Here is a 17946-nt window from a genome sequence, read left to right as displayed (position 1 = left end):
AATAATATTTCATTGGATGTATAGACCACAGTTTTTTTATTCATCCTTCAATGGACCTTTGAGTTGTTTCCATGTTTTGACTGCTGTGAACACGGGTGTACAAATATCTGTTCAATTCCTGCTTTCAGTTCTCTTGGGTATGTACCCAGAAGTGGAGCTGCTGGATCTTATGGCAATTCAGTGTTTCACGTTTTGAGGAACCGCACAAGTTTTCCACAGTGGCTGCACCGTTTCCCATTCCCACCGTCAATGCATGAGGATTCCAACTTCTCCACATCCTCCTCAACATTTGTTATTACCTATCTTCTTGATTATAGCCATCCTCGTGGTGTGAAGTGATACCTCACAGCGTTTTGATTTGGATGTCCCTAACGAATATGAGGGAGCTTATGGGAGTGTGGGAACACAGACAAAGCCTCAACAGGCAGATGTGGTGCGACACCCAGCTGGTGACAGGAGATAAGCGAGGCTCCCTGGAGCTTGTTTGCAAGTCATTCCATTGAGGGGATGGCTCCAGCTGGATGAGTCTCAATTAGGAAAAGCCAGGGCTGATGGAGTAAGGGAAGGGAGGCTTCTTCAACTTCATCACACCCTGTGTCTCTGCTCCAGTCCCCACGGCTTCCCTCCCGGGCTGCAGAGCTCAGGAGGGGCTGAGGAACCATGTCCCCAACGCTGCCTGCCCTCTTCTGCCTTGGTGAGTCCTGAGGGTCCATCCGGGAAATGCTGAGGGACAGACAGTGGGCTACGAGGCAAAGAATTTTTAAAAAACTGAATCAGCGATGAATTTCAGGGCAAGAGGGGACCTCTGAGGGCCCCTTCGTCTGTTGGGTGGGAAAATTGGGACCCAGGGAGGTGAAGTGTTTGTCTGAGTTACTCTAGTCTATTCACGGCTGGGACAGGAAATGAACACGGGTCTCCCAGTTCCGGCTGCAACTTTCTCCCACAAACCACCTTTTATTTTTTTTTAATGTGGACTCGGTGATATTAGGACTAGATTATATAGACTTAATTTGTCAGAATCTCTCATGATACTGGAGGAAATAATCCTGCCATTTTCGACGACATGGATGAAACTGGAGGGCATTAAGCTAAAGTGAAATAGGCCAGACAGGGAAAGGCAAGTCTTGTACGATGTCACTTCTGTGTGGAATCTAAAAAAACTGAACTCACAGAAGCAGACAGTAGAGTGGTGTTTGCCCGGGGCTGAGCGGTGGGAGAAATGGGGAGATGTTGGTCCTGGGGTTCAAACTTCCAGTTATCAGAGGAATAAGTTCTAGCAATCTCATGACAGCATGGTGACTATGGTTGACATGACTGTATTTTATACCTGAAATTTGCTGACAGAGTAAATCTTGTGTTCTCACAAAAATAAGGTAATTATGTGAGGTGATGGGGGCGTTCGTTAGCTTGATTGTAGGGATCATTCCACTCTGTATAAGAATATTGAATCATCACGTTGTGCCCCTTAGATATAGAAATTTTTATTTGTCAGTTATAGCTCCATAAAGCTGGAAAAAGGGAGAGTCCCCCATAACGGGGTTGGCGGTGGGGTCAGGTGCATTTCTACGGCCTGCTCTTCATCGGGGTTTGTGCCAGCTGTGTCGTATGCATGATTTCCTTATTTCTTTAAAAGAACTTTATCACTAAAGGGATAGAGGCTTCAAGGGACCAAGCAGGAAGGAAATAGTTGTGTTACTGGGGATAAGAGGGCAGACTGTGAACGCAAACAGTCTCTCATTCATTCATTCTTTAACACACACTTATGTAGCACTTACTATGGGCTAGATATTATTCTGTTTTTTTTTTTTTTAACAGACACTTACTCATTTAATCCCCCAAACAGTCCAACGAAGTAGGGCCTATTATCATCCCCATTTTACAGGTGAGAAAGCTGAGGCCCAGAGAGCTTAAGGAACTTGTTTAAGGTCACACAGCTAGGGCTCGAATACAGACTAAGGAATTTTGGCACCAAGTCCACATTATTTTGAACTAAAATATGCTGCCAATGTTTGAATATACCTCTTACCAGCCGCAGGACCGCGGACAAGATACCATCTCAATAGCCTGATCTATAAAATAGGGCTTATAATGGTACCTAACCAGTAGGATTGTGGTGATCCTGAGTCTATTCACAAAGCTCTCAGAACGGCACCTGGAATATTTCCAGTCACATTGGCGGGTTGCATGGAAACCACGGAAGGACTGAGGTGGGGTTGTGTTGGGCAGTGGGCAAAGATATGGGTGGAGCTTGGGCACATGGTACAGAAGAACCTGGTGTGGACAGATGATGGGGCTCAGATGGGGCTGGTGACAAGTGTGTCACCCCCTGAGCTCTTGAGTCACGGATGATCTGGGTTCACCACTTCCTAGCTGTGTGTGCTACAAGAAATGGCTTAGCCTCTCTGTCCAGTTTCCTAATGTTTATAACGGAAACAGTAAGAGTCCTTTCTTCCTGTTTGTGTGTGTGTGTGAGGGGGATAAGGATGGGGTTACCAGATGGAACACAGGATGCCCAGTTAAATTTAATTTCACATAAACAGCAAATACTTGTTTAAGCCTAAGTATATCCCATATATCTTATGGAACACACTATGCAAAAAAAATTTATTCGTTGTTTATCTGATGTTTAAATTTAACTGAGAGTCTTATATTTTTATTTGCCGAATCTGGCAACCCTAGTGAGACAAACAGATAATGCTACCAACTCCTTCTGTCTCTGTCTCTGGATAGATTTGCCTATTCTGGACGTTTTGTATAAATGAAATCATGCCATCCGTGGCCTTCTTTGACTTATGTGCATGGGTGTCTTTGAAAAAAAAATAATTATGACAGAAGAAAGCAAACGCACCCACATATCTTATCACCGTGCCCAGCGATGCGGGACGTGTGGGTTCAAGTGACATCCTAACGTTTGGTCCTTTCCTTCTGTCCTCAGGACTGTGTCTGGGGAAGGCGATGCAAGCTCAGAACGGTGAGTCCGGATCCCTCCTCGGGGTTCAGCCAGTGCGAGGGCAGGAGGGGGCGTGAGGGTCCGGGGGGAGGGGCCTGTGGGGAAGCTGGCCTCGGCTAGGCTCTGCTTCCCTTCCAGGCCCACTGCCCAAGCCCTCCCTCCAGGCCCTGCCCAGCTCCCTTGTGCCCCTGGGGAAGCCGGTGACCATCCGCTGCCTGGGGCCTCCGGGTGTGGACTTGTACCGCCTGGAGAAACTGAGATCCGGGAAGTATATGGACCAGGCCGTCCTCGTCATTCCGGCCATGACGAGAGAGCACGCCGCACGCTACCGCTGCTCCTACCAGAATGGGAGCCTCTGGTCACCCCCCAGCGACCAGCTGGAGCTGATTGCTACTGGTAACAGGAGGGGAGGAGGCGGGGCGTGGCCGGATGTGTGGCCTCAGGGCTACGTGGTCCTCAGCTCTGGGCCTGAAGAGGGTGTGGAGGGGGATGAGGATGACAGTAAATCTAAAAATCCCAGGGGCCAGGGATTAGGGTAGGGCAAGAGAGGCACTGGCCTTGAGTGCCAGATTTACGGGTGATTCTAAAAAAACCTGGTTAATCAACATAAATAATATGCTAAGGCGATGCCTTCAAAAAAAAATTGAAATTAATGCAAGAACACCCACAATGAACAAGTGTCAGGATTTTCAGTGAAGACGGGATCCAACAGGGCTGTGCCGAGCCACATCTGAGCCTGATGCAAAAGGAAAAATGTGCATTTTCCTATCCATGTTCTATTGCATTTTTGTTTTTTATTTTTTGATGTAATAAGATGTTCTCAGCTTATGCCTTTCATTTCTAAGGCATTTTAATTTTAATTAATGAATTTCTTCTTTTTTTTGTGTGTGTGAGGAAGATTGGCCCTGAGCTAACATCTGTGCCCATCTTCCTTTATTTTATGTGGGATGCTGCCACAGCGTGGCTTGACGAGCGATGCCAGGTCCGTGCCTCAGATCCGGGCTGAGAGCCCCAGCTGCCGAAGTGGAGGCTGTGAACTTAACCACTATGCCACCAGGCTGGCCCCTAAAGCATTTTTAAATGGTTATTTTCCAAAGTAGGTTTTGAAAATATCATTTTTGAGTTTGCTTCCATGAAAGCTAGGAGAGTAAAATGATGATAAATTCTGGTTTTGTTGATGTAAATAAAATATTTAAACTTAAAATAATGTTTTAAGTTTTAATGTGTTTTCAAAACCTTCTTTAAAATTTTTCAATAGTTTTTTCAACAATGTTAATAGTGTGGAAAAAATTAACCATAAAAAATACATGAAAACGTGTGTAGAGAGGCCCACATTTCCCCTTTTGCCTCAAGCCCCTTTGCTGGGCACAGCTAGATCTGTTTTCATTTAAAATTTTGATATTTTGTTTATTGTGAATGTGTTTGCGTTGATTTTGATTTAAAAGTTACGTTAAAATATTATCTTGATTACTGAGGGTTTTCTTTTCACCCATTTACATTTTGCATCCAAGGAGGGTGTCTCACTCATCTCACCCTAGTTCCTGACCCAGCATACGATGGTCCCCCAGGCCTTATGTGCGCCTTGGGGATTGACTCAAACCCTAGCTCTTCTTTTTGTAAATTTAATTATTTTATTGAGGTCATATTGGCTTATAACATTGTGTAATTTCAGATGTACATTATTATATATCAGTTTCCATATAGACTGCTTCGTGTTCACCACCAACAGTCTAATTTTTATCTATCACCATAAATACGTGCCCTTTTACCCCTTTCACTGTCCCCCCTTCCCCTCTGGTAACCACCAAGCCGTTCTCTTGGTCCATGTGTTTGTTTATCTTCCACATATGAGTGAAATCATACAGTGGTTGTCTTTCTCTGTCTGGCTTATTTTGCTTAACATAATACCCTCAAAGTCCGTCCACGTTGTTGCAAATGGCACAATTTTGGTTTTTTTATGGCTGAGCAGTATTCTGTTGTGTATATGTACCATATCTTCCTTAGCCATTCATCAGTTGATGGAAACTTGGGTCGTTTCCACATCTTGGCTATTGTGAACAACGCTGCAATGAACGTAGGGATGCTTCAATCTCTTTGTACTGTTGCATTCATGTTCTTTGGATAGATACCCAGTAGTGTGATATCTGGATCATATGGTATTTCTATTTTTAATTTTTTGAGAAATGTTTTTTTTAAAGATTTTATTTTTTTCCTTTTTCTCCCCAAAGCTCCCCAGTACATAGTTGTATATTCTTCGTTGTGGGTCCTTCTAGTTGTGGCATGTGGGACGCTGCCTCAGCGTGGTTTGATGAGCAGTGCCATGTCGGTGCCCAGGATTCGAACCAGCGAAACACTGGGCCTGCAGTGGAGCGCGCGAACTTAACCACTCGGCCACGGGGCCAGCCCCCGCTTTTTTTTTTTTTTTAATATTTTATTTTTTTCTGAGAAATCTTCGTATTGTTTTCCATAGTGGCTGCACCAGTTTGCACACCTAACAGCAGTGTATGAGGGTTGCCTTCTCTCCACATCCTCTCCAACATGTGTTATTTCTTGTCTTGTTAGTTATAGCCATTCTGATGGTTGTGAGGTGATATCTCATTGTAGTTTTGATTTGCATTTCCCTGATAATTAGTGATGTTGAACATCTTTTCATGTACCTGTTGGCCATCTGTATATCTTCTTTGGAAAATGTCTATTCATATCCTCTGCTCATTTTTTGATCAGGTTGTTTATTTTCTTGTCATTGAGTTGTATGAGTTCTTCATATATTTTGGAAATTAACCCCTTGTAGGATACATGATTTGCAAATATTTTCTCCCAGTTGGTGGTTTGTCTTTTCATTGTGTTCATAGTGTCCTTTGCCATGCAGAGCTCGTTAGTCTGATGTAGTCCTATTTGTTTATTTTTTCTTTTGTTTCCCTTGCCTGAGGAGACATAGAATTCAAAAAGACACTGCTAAGACCGATGTCAAAGAGTGTACTTCCTATATTTTCTTCTAGGAGTTTTATGTTTTCAGGTCTTACATTCAAGTCTTTAATCCTTTTTTTTTTTTAAAGATTGGAACTTGAGCTAACAACTGTTGCATATCTTATTTTTGCTTTTTCTCCCCCAATCCCCCCAGTACATAGTTGTATTTTTTTTTCAATTGTGGGTCCTTCTAGTTGTGGCATCATCTGGCCTGATGAGCGGTGCCATGTCTGTGCCCAGGATCCGAACCAGTGAAACCCTGGGCTGCTGAAGTGGGGTGCGTAATTTAACCACTCGGCCACAGGGCCAGCCCCACTTTAATCCATTTTGAGTTAATTTTTGTGTATGGTGTAAGATAATGGTCTACTTTCATTCTTTTGCATGTGGCTGTCCAGTTTTCTCAATGCCATTCATTGAAGAGACTGTCTTTTCTATATTGTATGTTCTTGTCTCCTTTGTTCAAGATTAACTCTCCATAGATGTGTGGTTTTATTTCTGGGCTTTCAATTCTGTTCCATTGATCTGTGTGTCTGTTTATGTGCTAGGACCATGCTGGTTTGACTACTACAGCTTTGTAGTATATTTTAAATTCAGGGATTGTGATGTCTCCAGCTTTGTCCTTTTTTTCCTCAGGATTACTTTGGCTATTTGGGGTCCTTTGTTGTTCCCTCTAAATTTTAGGATTCTTTGTTCTATTTCTGTGAAGAATGTCTTTGGGATTCTGATTGGGATTGCCTTAAATCTATATATTGCTTTAGGTAATATGGACATTTCAACTATGTTTATTTTTCCAACCCATGGGCATGAAATATCTTTCTATTTCTTTATGTATTCTTTGATTTCTTTCAATAATGTCTTATGGTTTTCAGTGTGTAGGTCTTTCATCCCCTTGGTTAAATTTATTCCTGGATATTTTATTCTTTTTGCTGTGATTGTAAGAAGGACTATATTCTTGACTTCTTTTTCTGCAAACTCATTATTAGTGCATAGAAATGCAACTGATTTTTGTATGTTGATTTTGTACCTTGCGACTTTGCTGTAGTTAATTATTTCTAATAGTTTTCAAGTGGATTCTTTAGGGTTTTCTGTATATAGAATCATGTCATCCACAAACAGTGAGAGTTTTACATCTTCCTTTCCAATTTGGATTCCTTTTATTTCTTTTTCTTGCCTAATTGCTCTGGCTAAAATTTTCAGTTCTATGTTGAACAAAAGTGGCGAGAGTGGGTACCCTTGTCTTGTTCTTGTCGTCAGAAGATTGTCATATATGGCCTTTATTATGTTGAGGTACTTTCCTTTTATACCCATTTTACTGAGAGGTTTTTTTTTTTTTTTAAATCATAAATGGATGTTGGATCTTGTCAAATGTTTTCTCTGCATCTATTGAGATGATTGTGTGATTTTTATTCTTCATTTTGTAAATGAGGTGTATTTCATTGATTGATTTGTGGATGTCGAACCATCCTTGCATCCCTGGTATAAATCCACCTTGATCATGGTGTATGATCCTTTTAATGTATTGTTGTATTCAATTTCCAATATTTGTTGAGAGTTTTTGCATCTATGTTCATCAGTGATATTGGCCTGTAATTTTCATTTTTTGTGTTGTCTTTGTCTGGTTTTGGTATCAGGATGATGTTGGCCTCATAGAAAAAGTTAGGAAACATCCTGTCCTCTTCGATATTTCAGAGTAGGTTGAGAAGGATAAGTATCAACTCTTCTTTGAAGGTTTGGTAGAATTCACCAAAAATGCCATCTGGTCCTGGACTTTTGTTTTCTGGGAGGTTTTTGATAACTGTTTCAATCTCTTCACTTGCGATTGCACTATTCATATTGTCTATTTCTTCTTGATTCAGTTTTGGAAGTTTGTGTGATTCTAAGAATTTATTGGCTTCTTCTAGGTTTTCCAGTTTGTGGGCATATGGCTTTTCATAGTATCCTCTTATAATCCTTTATTTTTCTGTGGTATCTGTTGTAATATCTCCTCTTTCATTTTTGATTTTGTTTATTTGGGTCGTCTTTCTTTTTTTCCTAATAAGTCTGACTAAGCGTTTGTCAACTCAAGTGCTATCTTCTCTTTAAGCTTGTCTCTCACAACCCTACTTAAAATTACACCTAGATTTAAAATGGCACTCCTCACTATCTGATATGCCATACATTTACTAATTCATCTTAGTTATTGTCTATTCTTTATTCCCAATGGGATTTTTATTTCTTAGAGCAGAGAATGACACATCATAGTTGCTCAAGAAAAAAATTGTTAAATGAATGAGCCTTAGTTATGAGGCAACTTTTGTTGTTGCGAGTACTGTGTGGCAGGCGATGATAATGATATCACATTACATAGTTGTAGGTTCACATTTAGGAGTGGAGAGTCTGCAGTCAAACTCTGCGATTGCAAATTTCAGCTCTGCCACTTACTATCTTATGACCTCAGATGAGTTATTTGGCGCTGTGCACCTTAGTTACATTTATAAAATAGGGGTATTCGTAGTGATGAATTCATAGGTCTTTGAGAGGATTCAATGAATTGATATATGTAATGAGCTTGGAACAGCACCTAGAAGCTGGCACTTGGATACAAGTTTACAATATAGCTATTAAGTTCCCTAATATAAGCTTATGGTACACTATAAGGTTAAGCTGTTTTGTTACTACCACCATATTTTGAGTGCTTACTATGCATTAGATACTCTGCTAAATGCTTAATACATATTGTTTCATTCAATCATTCCCATTTTGTAAGAGAGAACACTGAGGCACAGATATTGGGGGGAGATTTATCTTGAGGATCACACAGCCCCTGAGCAGCAGAAGCTGGATGTGAGCTTGGGGCACTTTGATGTGACCACTCCACCATTTTGTGAGCTGGTGATGGGGAGAGTGGGCCCTCTAGGATGGACTCAGCTGGAAAGTTCCCTAGCTCTTAAGGAGGCTGGGGGAGCTTCCCACTCCCCAGCTGAGGCACCACCCACCATCTTTAACACCAGAGTTCTCTTCTCTCCCAGGAGTTTTCGCCAAGCCCTCGCTCTCAGCCCAGCCCAGCCCAGCGGTGTCCCCAGGAGGGGACGTGACCCTGCAGTGTCAGAGCCAATACGGTTTTGACCAATTTGCTCTGTACAAGGAGGGGGACACTGGGCCCTACAAGGGACCAGAGCGGTGGTACCGGGCTGATTTCCCCATCGTCACAGTGACTGCTGCCCACAGCGGAACCTACCGATGCTACAGCTTTTCCAGTGCATCCCCGTACCTGTGGTCAGCCCCCAGCAATCCCTTGGACCTTGTGGTCACAGGTAAGGGGGATGCAGACCAAACCTTTTTTCCTCAGCCTTCACAGGCCCTGAGGGAAATTCCAAGGGGAGGGACTGATAGGTGTGAAGGATGTATGCTACATGATTCCACTCAATATGCAGCATATTTTTCCATTACACATACACACATGCATATACACGTGAGACATAACAGATAAATATAGTAATTAGTAGAGCAAACAGTCTTAAGTCAAAGATGCATCCAGCACAAGTATAATTGTGACTGCGGTAAGCAGTATGGATTAGAAGTACACAGTGCTGTTAGAACCTGGAAGGGGAGGCAGATTCGGAAGGCTTCTCTGAGCAATCCATCTTTGATCTGGCTCTTAGGGCAGAATAAGAGCTGACTAGGAGGGTGGAGTAGGTGGGGTGGGCTGCAAGTGGGTGGACTTGTGTGAACAAATGCCCTGTGGGGGGAAGGAGGTTGACAGATTGGTGTAGCTGCAAGGCCAGTGTGGCAGGAGGGTGGTGGGATGTGGGGATGGGCCATGTTTTATTTTTTATTAGGTATCCCCTTTCCCTCACATGGAATGCCTCCTCCTTTCTCCAGATATATCCCATGGTTCCTGTCTCCTCATCTGGTTCCCGGGAGACAGGAGCCGGTTTTGCTTCCAGGCCCAAACAAGGGGGCAGGTCACCGAGAACCAGAAGGAACAGAACTGAGGCTCGAAAAGCCAGGAAGCCGGCTATAGGGACTGTCATTATTAATTAGCCCCAAAATGTGCTAAGTGTGCTTTCCCAATGCTATTAACCCCAGGACAATCCAGTGATGTAAATGTCCTTATATTCATTTTTCCAGGTGAGGAGACTGCGGCGCAGAAATGTTTTATTATCTGCTCAGGACCTACAGCTTACAGAACACAGAATTCTCTCCTTTTCTGATTTCTCAGGGACCTCTGTGACCTCCACCCGGTTGCCCACAAAACCACCTTCCTCCATAACAGGTATGTTCTGGAGGCTTCCCTCGGTGTCTGGGGTACAGGCACATGGATCCCTTCTCTTTTTTCTCCTCTTTGTCTAGATTTCTCAATTTATTTCACTTGTCTCTTTCACAAATTTGCTTTAGTAAAAAAATCCCTGGGGCCAGCCTGGTGGTGTAGTGGTTAAGTTTGCATGGTCTGCTTTGGCAGCCCGGGGTTTTCAGGTTCAGATCCTGGGTGCGAACCTATATACTGCTTGTGAGGCCATGCTGTGGCAGGTGTCCCACATAAAATAGGGGAAGACCGGCGTAGATGTTAGCACAGGGCCAATCTTCCTAAAACAAAAAAACCCTTATTTCTTCCTGTTAAGAAGGTAGATACAACCAATAGTTAGATGTTACTCTGCTGTTCCACATCCCCAGCTCTATCCAGCCTTAGTGGGGTGCTTTATAAATGTCTAATGTGTAGAAGAGGAATCTGAAGGGCTTGTAAAATTGTAGATTCCGGACTCCATTTCTGAGTCTCAATGCCATTGGTCAGGGGTTCTCAAACTTTAGTGGGCCCAAGAATCTCCCAGAGGGCTTACGAAGGACAGGTTTCTGGACCCCTCAGAATCTCTGACAGGTCCGGAAAGTCTGGGGTTGGGTCCAATAATTTTCATTTCTTACAAGTTCCCAGGTGATGCTGATGCTGATGCCCTGGGGATGTCACTTTGAGAAACACTGCACTAAATTTTGTGTGAGTCATCGTGTTTCCCCATTTTCAAAGGCGTCTCAGCTGATTCTGTCTTATTTGATGACAGCCTGTGCCTTAAGAAATAACGTGCTAGGCTGTGGCATCTCTAATGTTTCCTATGTCTCAGTGTAGACTCAAATCCCAAGGAACAAGAAGCATGTTGAAAAGATCCAGGGTTGACAAAAATGTGCTGACCTGTGAGGTTGAGGGCAGTATGGGGCTCTCATGGCAAATGAGCTGCAGTGTGTGTGTGTTTCTGATTGGAAATTTTTAACTTTTTATTTTGAGATATAGATTCAGAAGAAGTTGCAAAGATAGTACAGAATGATCCCAGGTACCCTTTTCCTAGATTTCCCCAGTGGTTACATCTTACATAATTATAGTACAAGAGAAAAACCAGGAATCTGACATTGGCACAATATATGTGTATAGTTCTATGTCAATTTATCACACATGTAGATTCATGGAACCACCACTGCTCCAAAGATCCTATTCCAAGAAAAAAAACATACTATTGCATTCCCACAAAGATATTCCTCAGGCTACCCATTTATAGTTACCCCTCCCCTCCCACCATCCTTAACCCCTGGAAAATACTGATTTGTTCTTTGTCCTTTTAATTTTGTCATTTTGAGGATGTTATATAAAAATGGAATCATATAGAATGGAGTCTTCTGAGATTGCCTTTTTTTTTTTTAAAGATTTTATTTTTTTCCCTTTTCTCCCCAAAGCCCCCTAGTACATAGTTGTATGTTCTTCGTTGTGGGTCCTTCTAGTTGTGGCATGTGGGATGCCGCCTCAGCGTGGCTTGATGAGCAGTGCCATGTCCGCGCCCAGGATTCGAACCAACGAAACACTGGGCCGCCTGCAGCGGAGTGCGCGAACTTAACCACTCGGCCACGGGGCCAGCCCCTGAGATTGCCTTTTTTTACTCAGCATAATGCCCTTGAGATCCATCCAAGTTGTGGCATGTTTCAAGAGTGTGTCCCTTTTCCGTGGCTGAGTAGTATTCCATGGTACCACACCATGTTTAAACCTAAATTCAAAAATTTATTAATGAAACTCACAGGAAGAGAAACAACAGAGAACAAACAACATTCAAGCTCTGATCCTACCATGGATAGGTGAGCATATGCTAGGCTTTGAGGAGTTGGTTACACCATAAAAAGGCCCTCAGAGACTGTCCCCACACTAAATAAGAGCCACATATATATAGGCTGAGGGGGTTCAGGAAGTATTTTCGTGGTCATGTAAACATCATAGGAGGTCTCAGGTTAAGAAAATGGCCTTAGTCGGGAGGGAGGCTCTTATGCTCAGAGGCTGGTATCAGCTTGTTCTTCCAGTGAGCTCACACAGACCTCCTGATCTACTTCATATTTAAAAATTGAGATACAAGCCACATACCGTGATTTCACCATACTCACTAGAATAGCTAAAATTATAATAAAAATAAGCACAACTACAAGTGTTGGTGAGGATTTGGAGAAATTGGAACGCTCATACATTACTGGTGGGAATGAAAAATGGTGTAACTGTGTGGAAAATGATTCAGTGATTCCTTAAAAAGCAAAACAGAATTACCACATGACCCAGCAATGCCACTCCTAGGTATATACTCAAGAAAATTAAAAAATGTATATTCGCACAAAAACTTGTGCATGAACGTTCATAGCATTATTCATAGCCAAAAATTTGGAAATAACCTAGTGTCCATCAACGGATGAATGGATCCATTTCTTATTAAGCCACTGAGAGACAGAAGACAACACGTCTTAGGACCTTTTGAGTTTGTCTCTCCTTAGTGTCTGTGCAGTGTGTGTTAGAAAAATGGGTTCCAGGGAGCCCAGATATCTCAGAAGGGGTATGGAGAGTAGGGGCTCGCTGAGCAGGTCTGACATTATCTACTTCTTTGTAATCCTTCTGCTTAGAATTCCCAGAAGCCTCCAGGAAACTGAACATCTCATTCGTAAACAAAGTCTCCACAACGAGTGAGTAACCAGGCACTTAATGCTCAGCAGAAGTGAGTATGAGGGTTGGGAGTTCTCTTCCATCATCTGAGGCTCTAGGCTTTATCTCTGCTTCACAAAACCACCTGACTCTTCCCAGGAAAGTCTTTGCTTTTAGGATGAGGATGGGATGGAGCTGGGCTCTGAGCTTTGGCACAGAGCAGCATTCTGGGTAATGTGGCTATTTCCAAGATGGTGGAGCCAAAGCTGTCATGGGAAGACCATCACACTCATCCCTACACAGTGCTCTTCTGCCTGGGCTCTGTAGATCAGACCAATCTTGCTCCCATTGCCTCCACGCACAGCCTGTGCTTCAGCCCCACGTAGATCATAGGCTCCTGGACACAATGCATCCTCTTACCAGTCCAGTGCAATGCAAATATGCTTCCTTCATCCAGAAGTTCACTTTGACCTTGATTTTCCTGGGAAAAGTCTCAATTTCCCTCAAGACAGAAAACCTCAACAGATCCCCTGAGGATGTGTTAGATATCTCCACTGGGCCTGCACAAGTCTAGCTGTCTTTAAGCTGCTGATGCTGGCAGATTCTAAGGCCCTGATGGGATTCTTCCAAATCTTCTCTTCAAATTCTTTCTGGGTTCCCAGTCACCTTCAGGACAGATGGGAAAACTGGCTCATAGATGTTAAGTCATTTGATGGAGGCCCCACACCTAATAAGTGATGGGTATGGGATTCATATCTGGGCAGCCTGACTCTGTACTGCATGCTCTTCTTATAGCCCTGAAATTGCTTCCCAAGTGCATGTGTTCAGGGTAGGGGCAGGAAGATGGGTAGGAGAGATGGTCCCATCCCTTTACTCTTACCTTTTTGATTCTCAGAGCCTTCTAGGAATATCACCGTCTCCCCAAAGGGGTCAGACTCTCCAACTGGTGAGTAAGTGGTCTTCTCTGGACAACCTCCCTTCCCACCCCTGTGTCTTTACCCAAAGCTGGCTGATCTCCCTCTACAGAAGCGACAGCTCTATGATGTTAGGTCCTGGTGTGCAAAGTATTAAAGGGAGAGGGATTATTAGCATGTGGAGATCAGAATTGGGCAAAGATCAGGTGTGAAGGTTGAGATTTTCTAAAGGGTCGAGAAAGACAAATTCCATCTCTCTCCCCACCCCTTTAACAGTCTTCTCTTCCACAATTAGCCAAATGACCTGGTAGTGTTTGTGTGTGGTAAGGGGTTGTGTCAGAGGCCTGTGAGGGGGTGTATGGAGGAGGTTATATTTAGAGAATTGGATTTATCTAGTCTTGACCTTTGGAGGGGTGAGGAGGGGAGGGACCTTCTAGGAAGGAGATTGGCATCCTAGCTAGCATAGAATAATCAGATCTCAGATGAGGGATACAGCTATGAGAAACCCAAGATGTGGCTTGGAGTGGGTCCTTGGGATAAGCTTTTATCACCTGCTTCTGTCTCTCTTAATCTCTCCAGGTCTTGCCCACCAGCACTACACTAAGGGCAATCTGGTCCGGATATGCCTTGGGGCGGTGATTCTAATACTCTTGGTGGGGTTTCTGGCAGAAGATTGGCACAGCCGAAGGAAACCCCTGGTGCACCGGGTCAGAGCTGTCCACAGGCCACTCCCACCCCTCCCACGGACACAGAAATCACTTGGTTGTCAGGAATGGGGTCGACCAGATGGTCATAAACCTGGGTGCCACCATTAGAATCCCAAGGCTTGGTTATATCTAAGGGATAGGTCATGGGAGTGGGAAGAGGACTTGTATGGCGTGTGAGAGAAAGAGGCTAGAGGCTACAGCTGTGGCAAAGGAGGGCCAGTGGCCCTTTCTTGGAGCTCCATCAAGAAGCTGGTGACTCAGTGTCTCTTTGGCTCTGTGCCGGAAACTCCTTTTGTTTGGGATGGAAGGAATGTCGTGGATGCCAAAGTCTCTTCACCGTTATCTTGCATGCTGTGGATTTTGTGGTACCCTAACTGGGCCATCATCCTTACTCTTCTGTCAGCCTTCTCTAAAAAGGGTTCCAGATTGACCTCTCATATTCTTAACTCTCATAGCTGACCTTGTTCTATTCTCTGCACAAAACCCTCCCACATTCCCCCCTTGCCCACCTGTGCTCTTTTCTGGTTATCCCCAAGCTACCCTTCACTCCAACCCTATCCTCAAAGGCAGACTGATAAATCTCCTTTTGTTTCTTGGAATGGGCCTGCTGCTTTCAGGCTTTTGGGCATTCTGTTCTTTTCCCTAGAATATGATAGCTATAATTAACCTGTCAATGGCTTCTCTTCATATTAGAAAGAGAGTCCAAAGTCCTAAACTTGTCCTACAGACCAGAATAGGTAAATCCACAGAGACAGAAAACAGACTGGTGGTTGCCAGGGTTGAGGGGAGGAAAGAATAGGGAGTAATTACTTAATCAATATATATATATATATATATAATCTTGGGATGGTGGAAATTTTTGGAACTAGATGGAGATGGTGGTTCCACAACATTGTGACGGTGCAAAATGCCACTGAGTTGTTCACTTTAAAGTGGCTAGCTTTATGTAATCTGAATTTCACCTCAATAAAAAGAAAAAAATCATTCTCCCTGACATGTATTCATCTCTGTGTGGGGTCACTTGTCCTAGGGAGCTATGTGGAATATGTCAGATATACTTTCCCTTCCCTGTTACCAGCCTCCAGCCACCTGTTGGGGGCTGTCCCCTCCTGCAAAACTGAAGCCTCTCTGTTGGTGACACGCACAGTCCTTAGATGGAATCCAGCCTGGCTCCTCCATGGGTGTGACTCTTGTACACACATGGGGTCCCAGCTCCTATTAGAGTGAACCTCAGATGCTGACCTCGGATGATAACTTTCTCCCAGGGACCATCTTAAAGATTGGCCGTGATGATATTCTGGGCTTGGCCATGAGATTTTCTAGAGAAAAAGAAATAGGTATATTTTTAATCGGTTAGAATAGTATCTCCACTTTTCACTGACAAATTCTGTGCCTGAATGTGATGCTGGGGGAGAGGAATCTTACTCCAATCTTAAAACCTTGAGGAACTCAAGCAAATACACTAAAATGTGGATAATTCACATATTACATGATCTCATTTATATCAAGAATCTAAAATAGTCAAACTCATAGAAACAGAGAGTAGAATGGTGGTACCAGGGGCTAGGCAGAGGGGGAATGGGAGAGATATTGGTCAAAGGGTACATAGTTTGAGTTATGCAAAAAGAATAAGTCCTAGAAATCTGCTGTACAGCATAGTGCATACGGTTAACCATATTATCGTATATGCTTAAAAATTTGTTGAGAGGGTAGATCTTATGTTAAATGTTCTGATCACAAAAAGAGAGGGGGAGGAAACTTTTACAGGTGATGGTTATGTTTATGGTGATAGTTTTACAAGTGTATGCTTATCTTCAAACTCATCAAGATGTAAACATTAAATACATACAGTTTTTTTGTCAATCATACCTCAGTAAAAAAAGATAGCAGCAGCAGGAGCAGCAGCAGCAAGATTAAAGAATGAGATAGTCCTCTAATCTACCTTGGTCAATCACTTTCCATGATAATTCAGCCATACAAGCTGGGATTCCATCTCCAAAAATGAAGGGAAAGAGCAAAAGAAGAAAGTGAAGTGGTATCTGGTGTTCAAAGAACAGGGGCAGGAGGAGGTATGAGCATCTGAGCTGTGCACAGCTACTCAAATGTCATATTTGATGCTACATGTCTGGTGAATGAGGTTTTCAATCCTGGCAATGTATATCTCTATGATAGAGGAATAAACAAATCCTAAGGTAATGATGAAAGTAAAACAACAACAAACCAGATTGTCAAATTGCAATGAAGATTTGTCCATTTTACAGATGAGGAAAGTGAGACTTGGACACATTAAATGATCTACCTGAAGCTATTCAGGTCTGGAGCTTGGTTTAATCTAGTTCTGCCAGTTGACTCTGAGTCTTCCTACAGGGAATTTTTTTTTGATGGGGGGTGGTGGTTGGTTAAAAGGAAAATAAACCAGAAAGGGGATAATTGGAATTTCTAAAAGTAGGGCTTATGGTCTGTGGCATATAAAATGCTACAAGGGATCAGGCAAGATAGGGAAACTTGTAGATTTGCCAGTGTGAACTACAGTGATTGTGAATTGGATGTCAATCTGCTCAGTATTGCGGGTTTAGAAGGGAGTAAATGCAGAGAAACTTTTTGGATGAGGTTGAAGCTGGGAGGAAGAAGGGTGGGCTGGATTATAGTGGTTCTCAGCCTAGCGGCATTTTGCACCCCAGGGGATATTTGCTGGTGCCTGGAGACATTTTTGGTTGTCACAATTGTGAAGGATGTCCTGGTAGCTAGTGGGTAGATGGTGGAGATGCCGCTAACACCCTACAAATGCACAGACAGTGTCTCTCTCACAAGAGTATCTTCTCTTGAGATAACAGGAATTATCTGCCCCAAATGATGATAGTGTAGAGGTCAAGAAATCCATGGCTAGAAGACATCTAAATTCTTTTCAAGCTTTTTAAGAGGAATTGTGTGCCTCTATTTCTTTTAACAACCCCACACACTACCACTAAAGGCATTCACCCCTTAGAATCTTAGAAGGAAGATTCTCTAGGAATGACCTACATCCAGCTGAACAAGAGGCCTTGAGACGGGGACAGAAGGAAACTTACAGGAAACTCCAGGAGCCCACAGTGTGTGCAATGACATCGCTGAAATGATGGAGCTTGTTATAGGATGGTTTAAAGGTGATGTGTGGGAATGTGGTGTATTTGGTGAGAGTGATGAACTAATGGATCCCAATGAAGAAATAGGAGAAAGGAGGAGAATTGGAAGAAAAGTTTAAAAATTAGTACTTAGAAAAGGTAATTCTTACTTACACTATTTCCTTAAGGAATTTTGGGATTCTGTCTGTCACAAAGACATACTGGGGACTCTATCAGGAAGAGCTATGCATACCATGATGTTTTCTGTAAGAATAGTTGGAATTATTAGAAAGCTAATCAGAGCAACGACATGATAATATATGTGCTTCATTGAAGCACCTAAGAGTGCTACAGAATATTGTGAGACTTGTAGGAGTAATAATCTGATGAGGAA

General features: G+C 43.0%; 1 protein-coding gene across 1 annotated transcript; it reads left to right on the top strand.

Annotated features, from left to right (window-relative positions):
* The first annotated feature begins 454 nt into the window (after nt 1-454).
* Nucleotides 455-15443, top strand: GP6 (glycoprotein VI platelet). The gene is made up of 8 exons (XM_014856711.3): nt 455-694; nt 2936-2971; nt 3089-3346; nt 8926-9210; nt 10119-10172; nt 12812-12871; nt 13726-13776; nt 14324-15443. The coding sequence occupies exons 1-8, from the start codon at nt 661-663 to the stop codon at nt 14557-14559; spliced, it is 1014 nt and encodes a 337-aa protein (XP_014712197.3). The 5' UTR covers nt 455-660; the 3' UTR covers nt 14560-15443.
* The last annotated feature ends 2503 nt before the right edge of the window (nt 15444-17946 follow it).

The sequence above is a fragment of the Equus asinus genome, chromosome 26 (assembly GCF_041296235.1).
Source record: "Equus asinus isolate D_3611 breed Donkey chromosome 26, EquAss-T2T_v2, whole genome shotgun sequence".
NCBI classification, from domain to species: Eukaryota; Metazoa; Chordata; class Mammalia; order Perissodactyla; family Equidae; genus Equus; species Equus asinus.
This window is presented reverse-complemented; position numbering and strand designations above follow the sequence as displayed.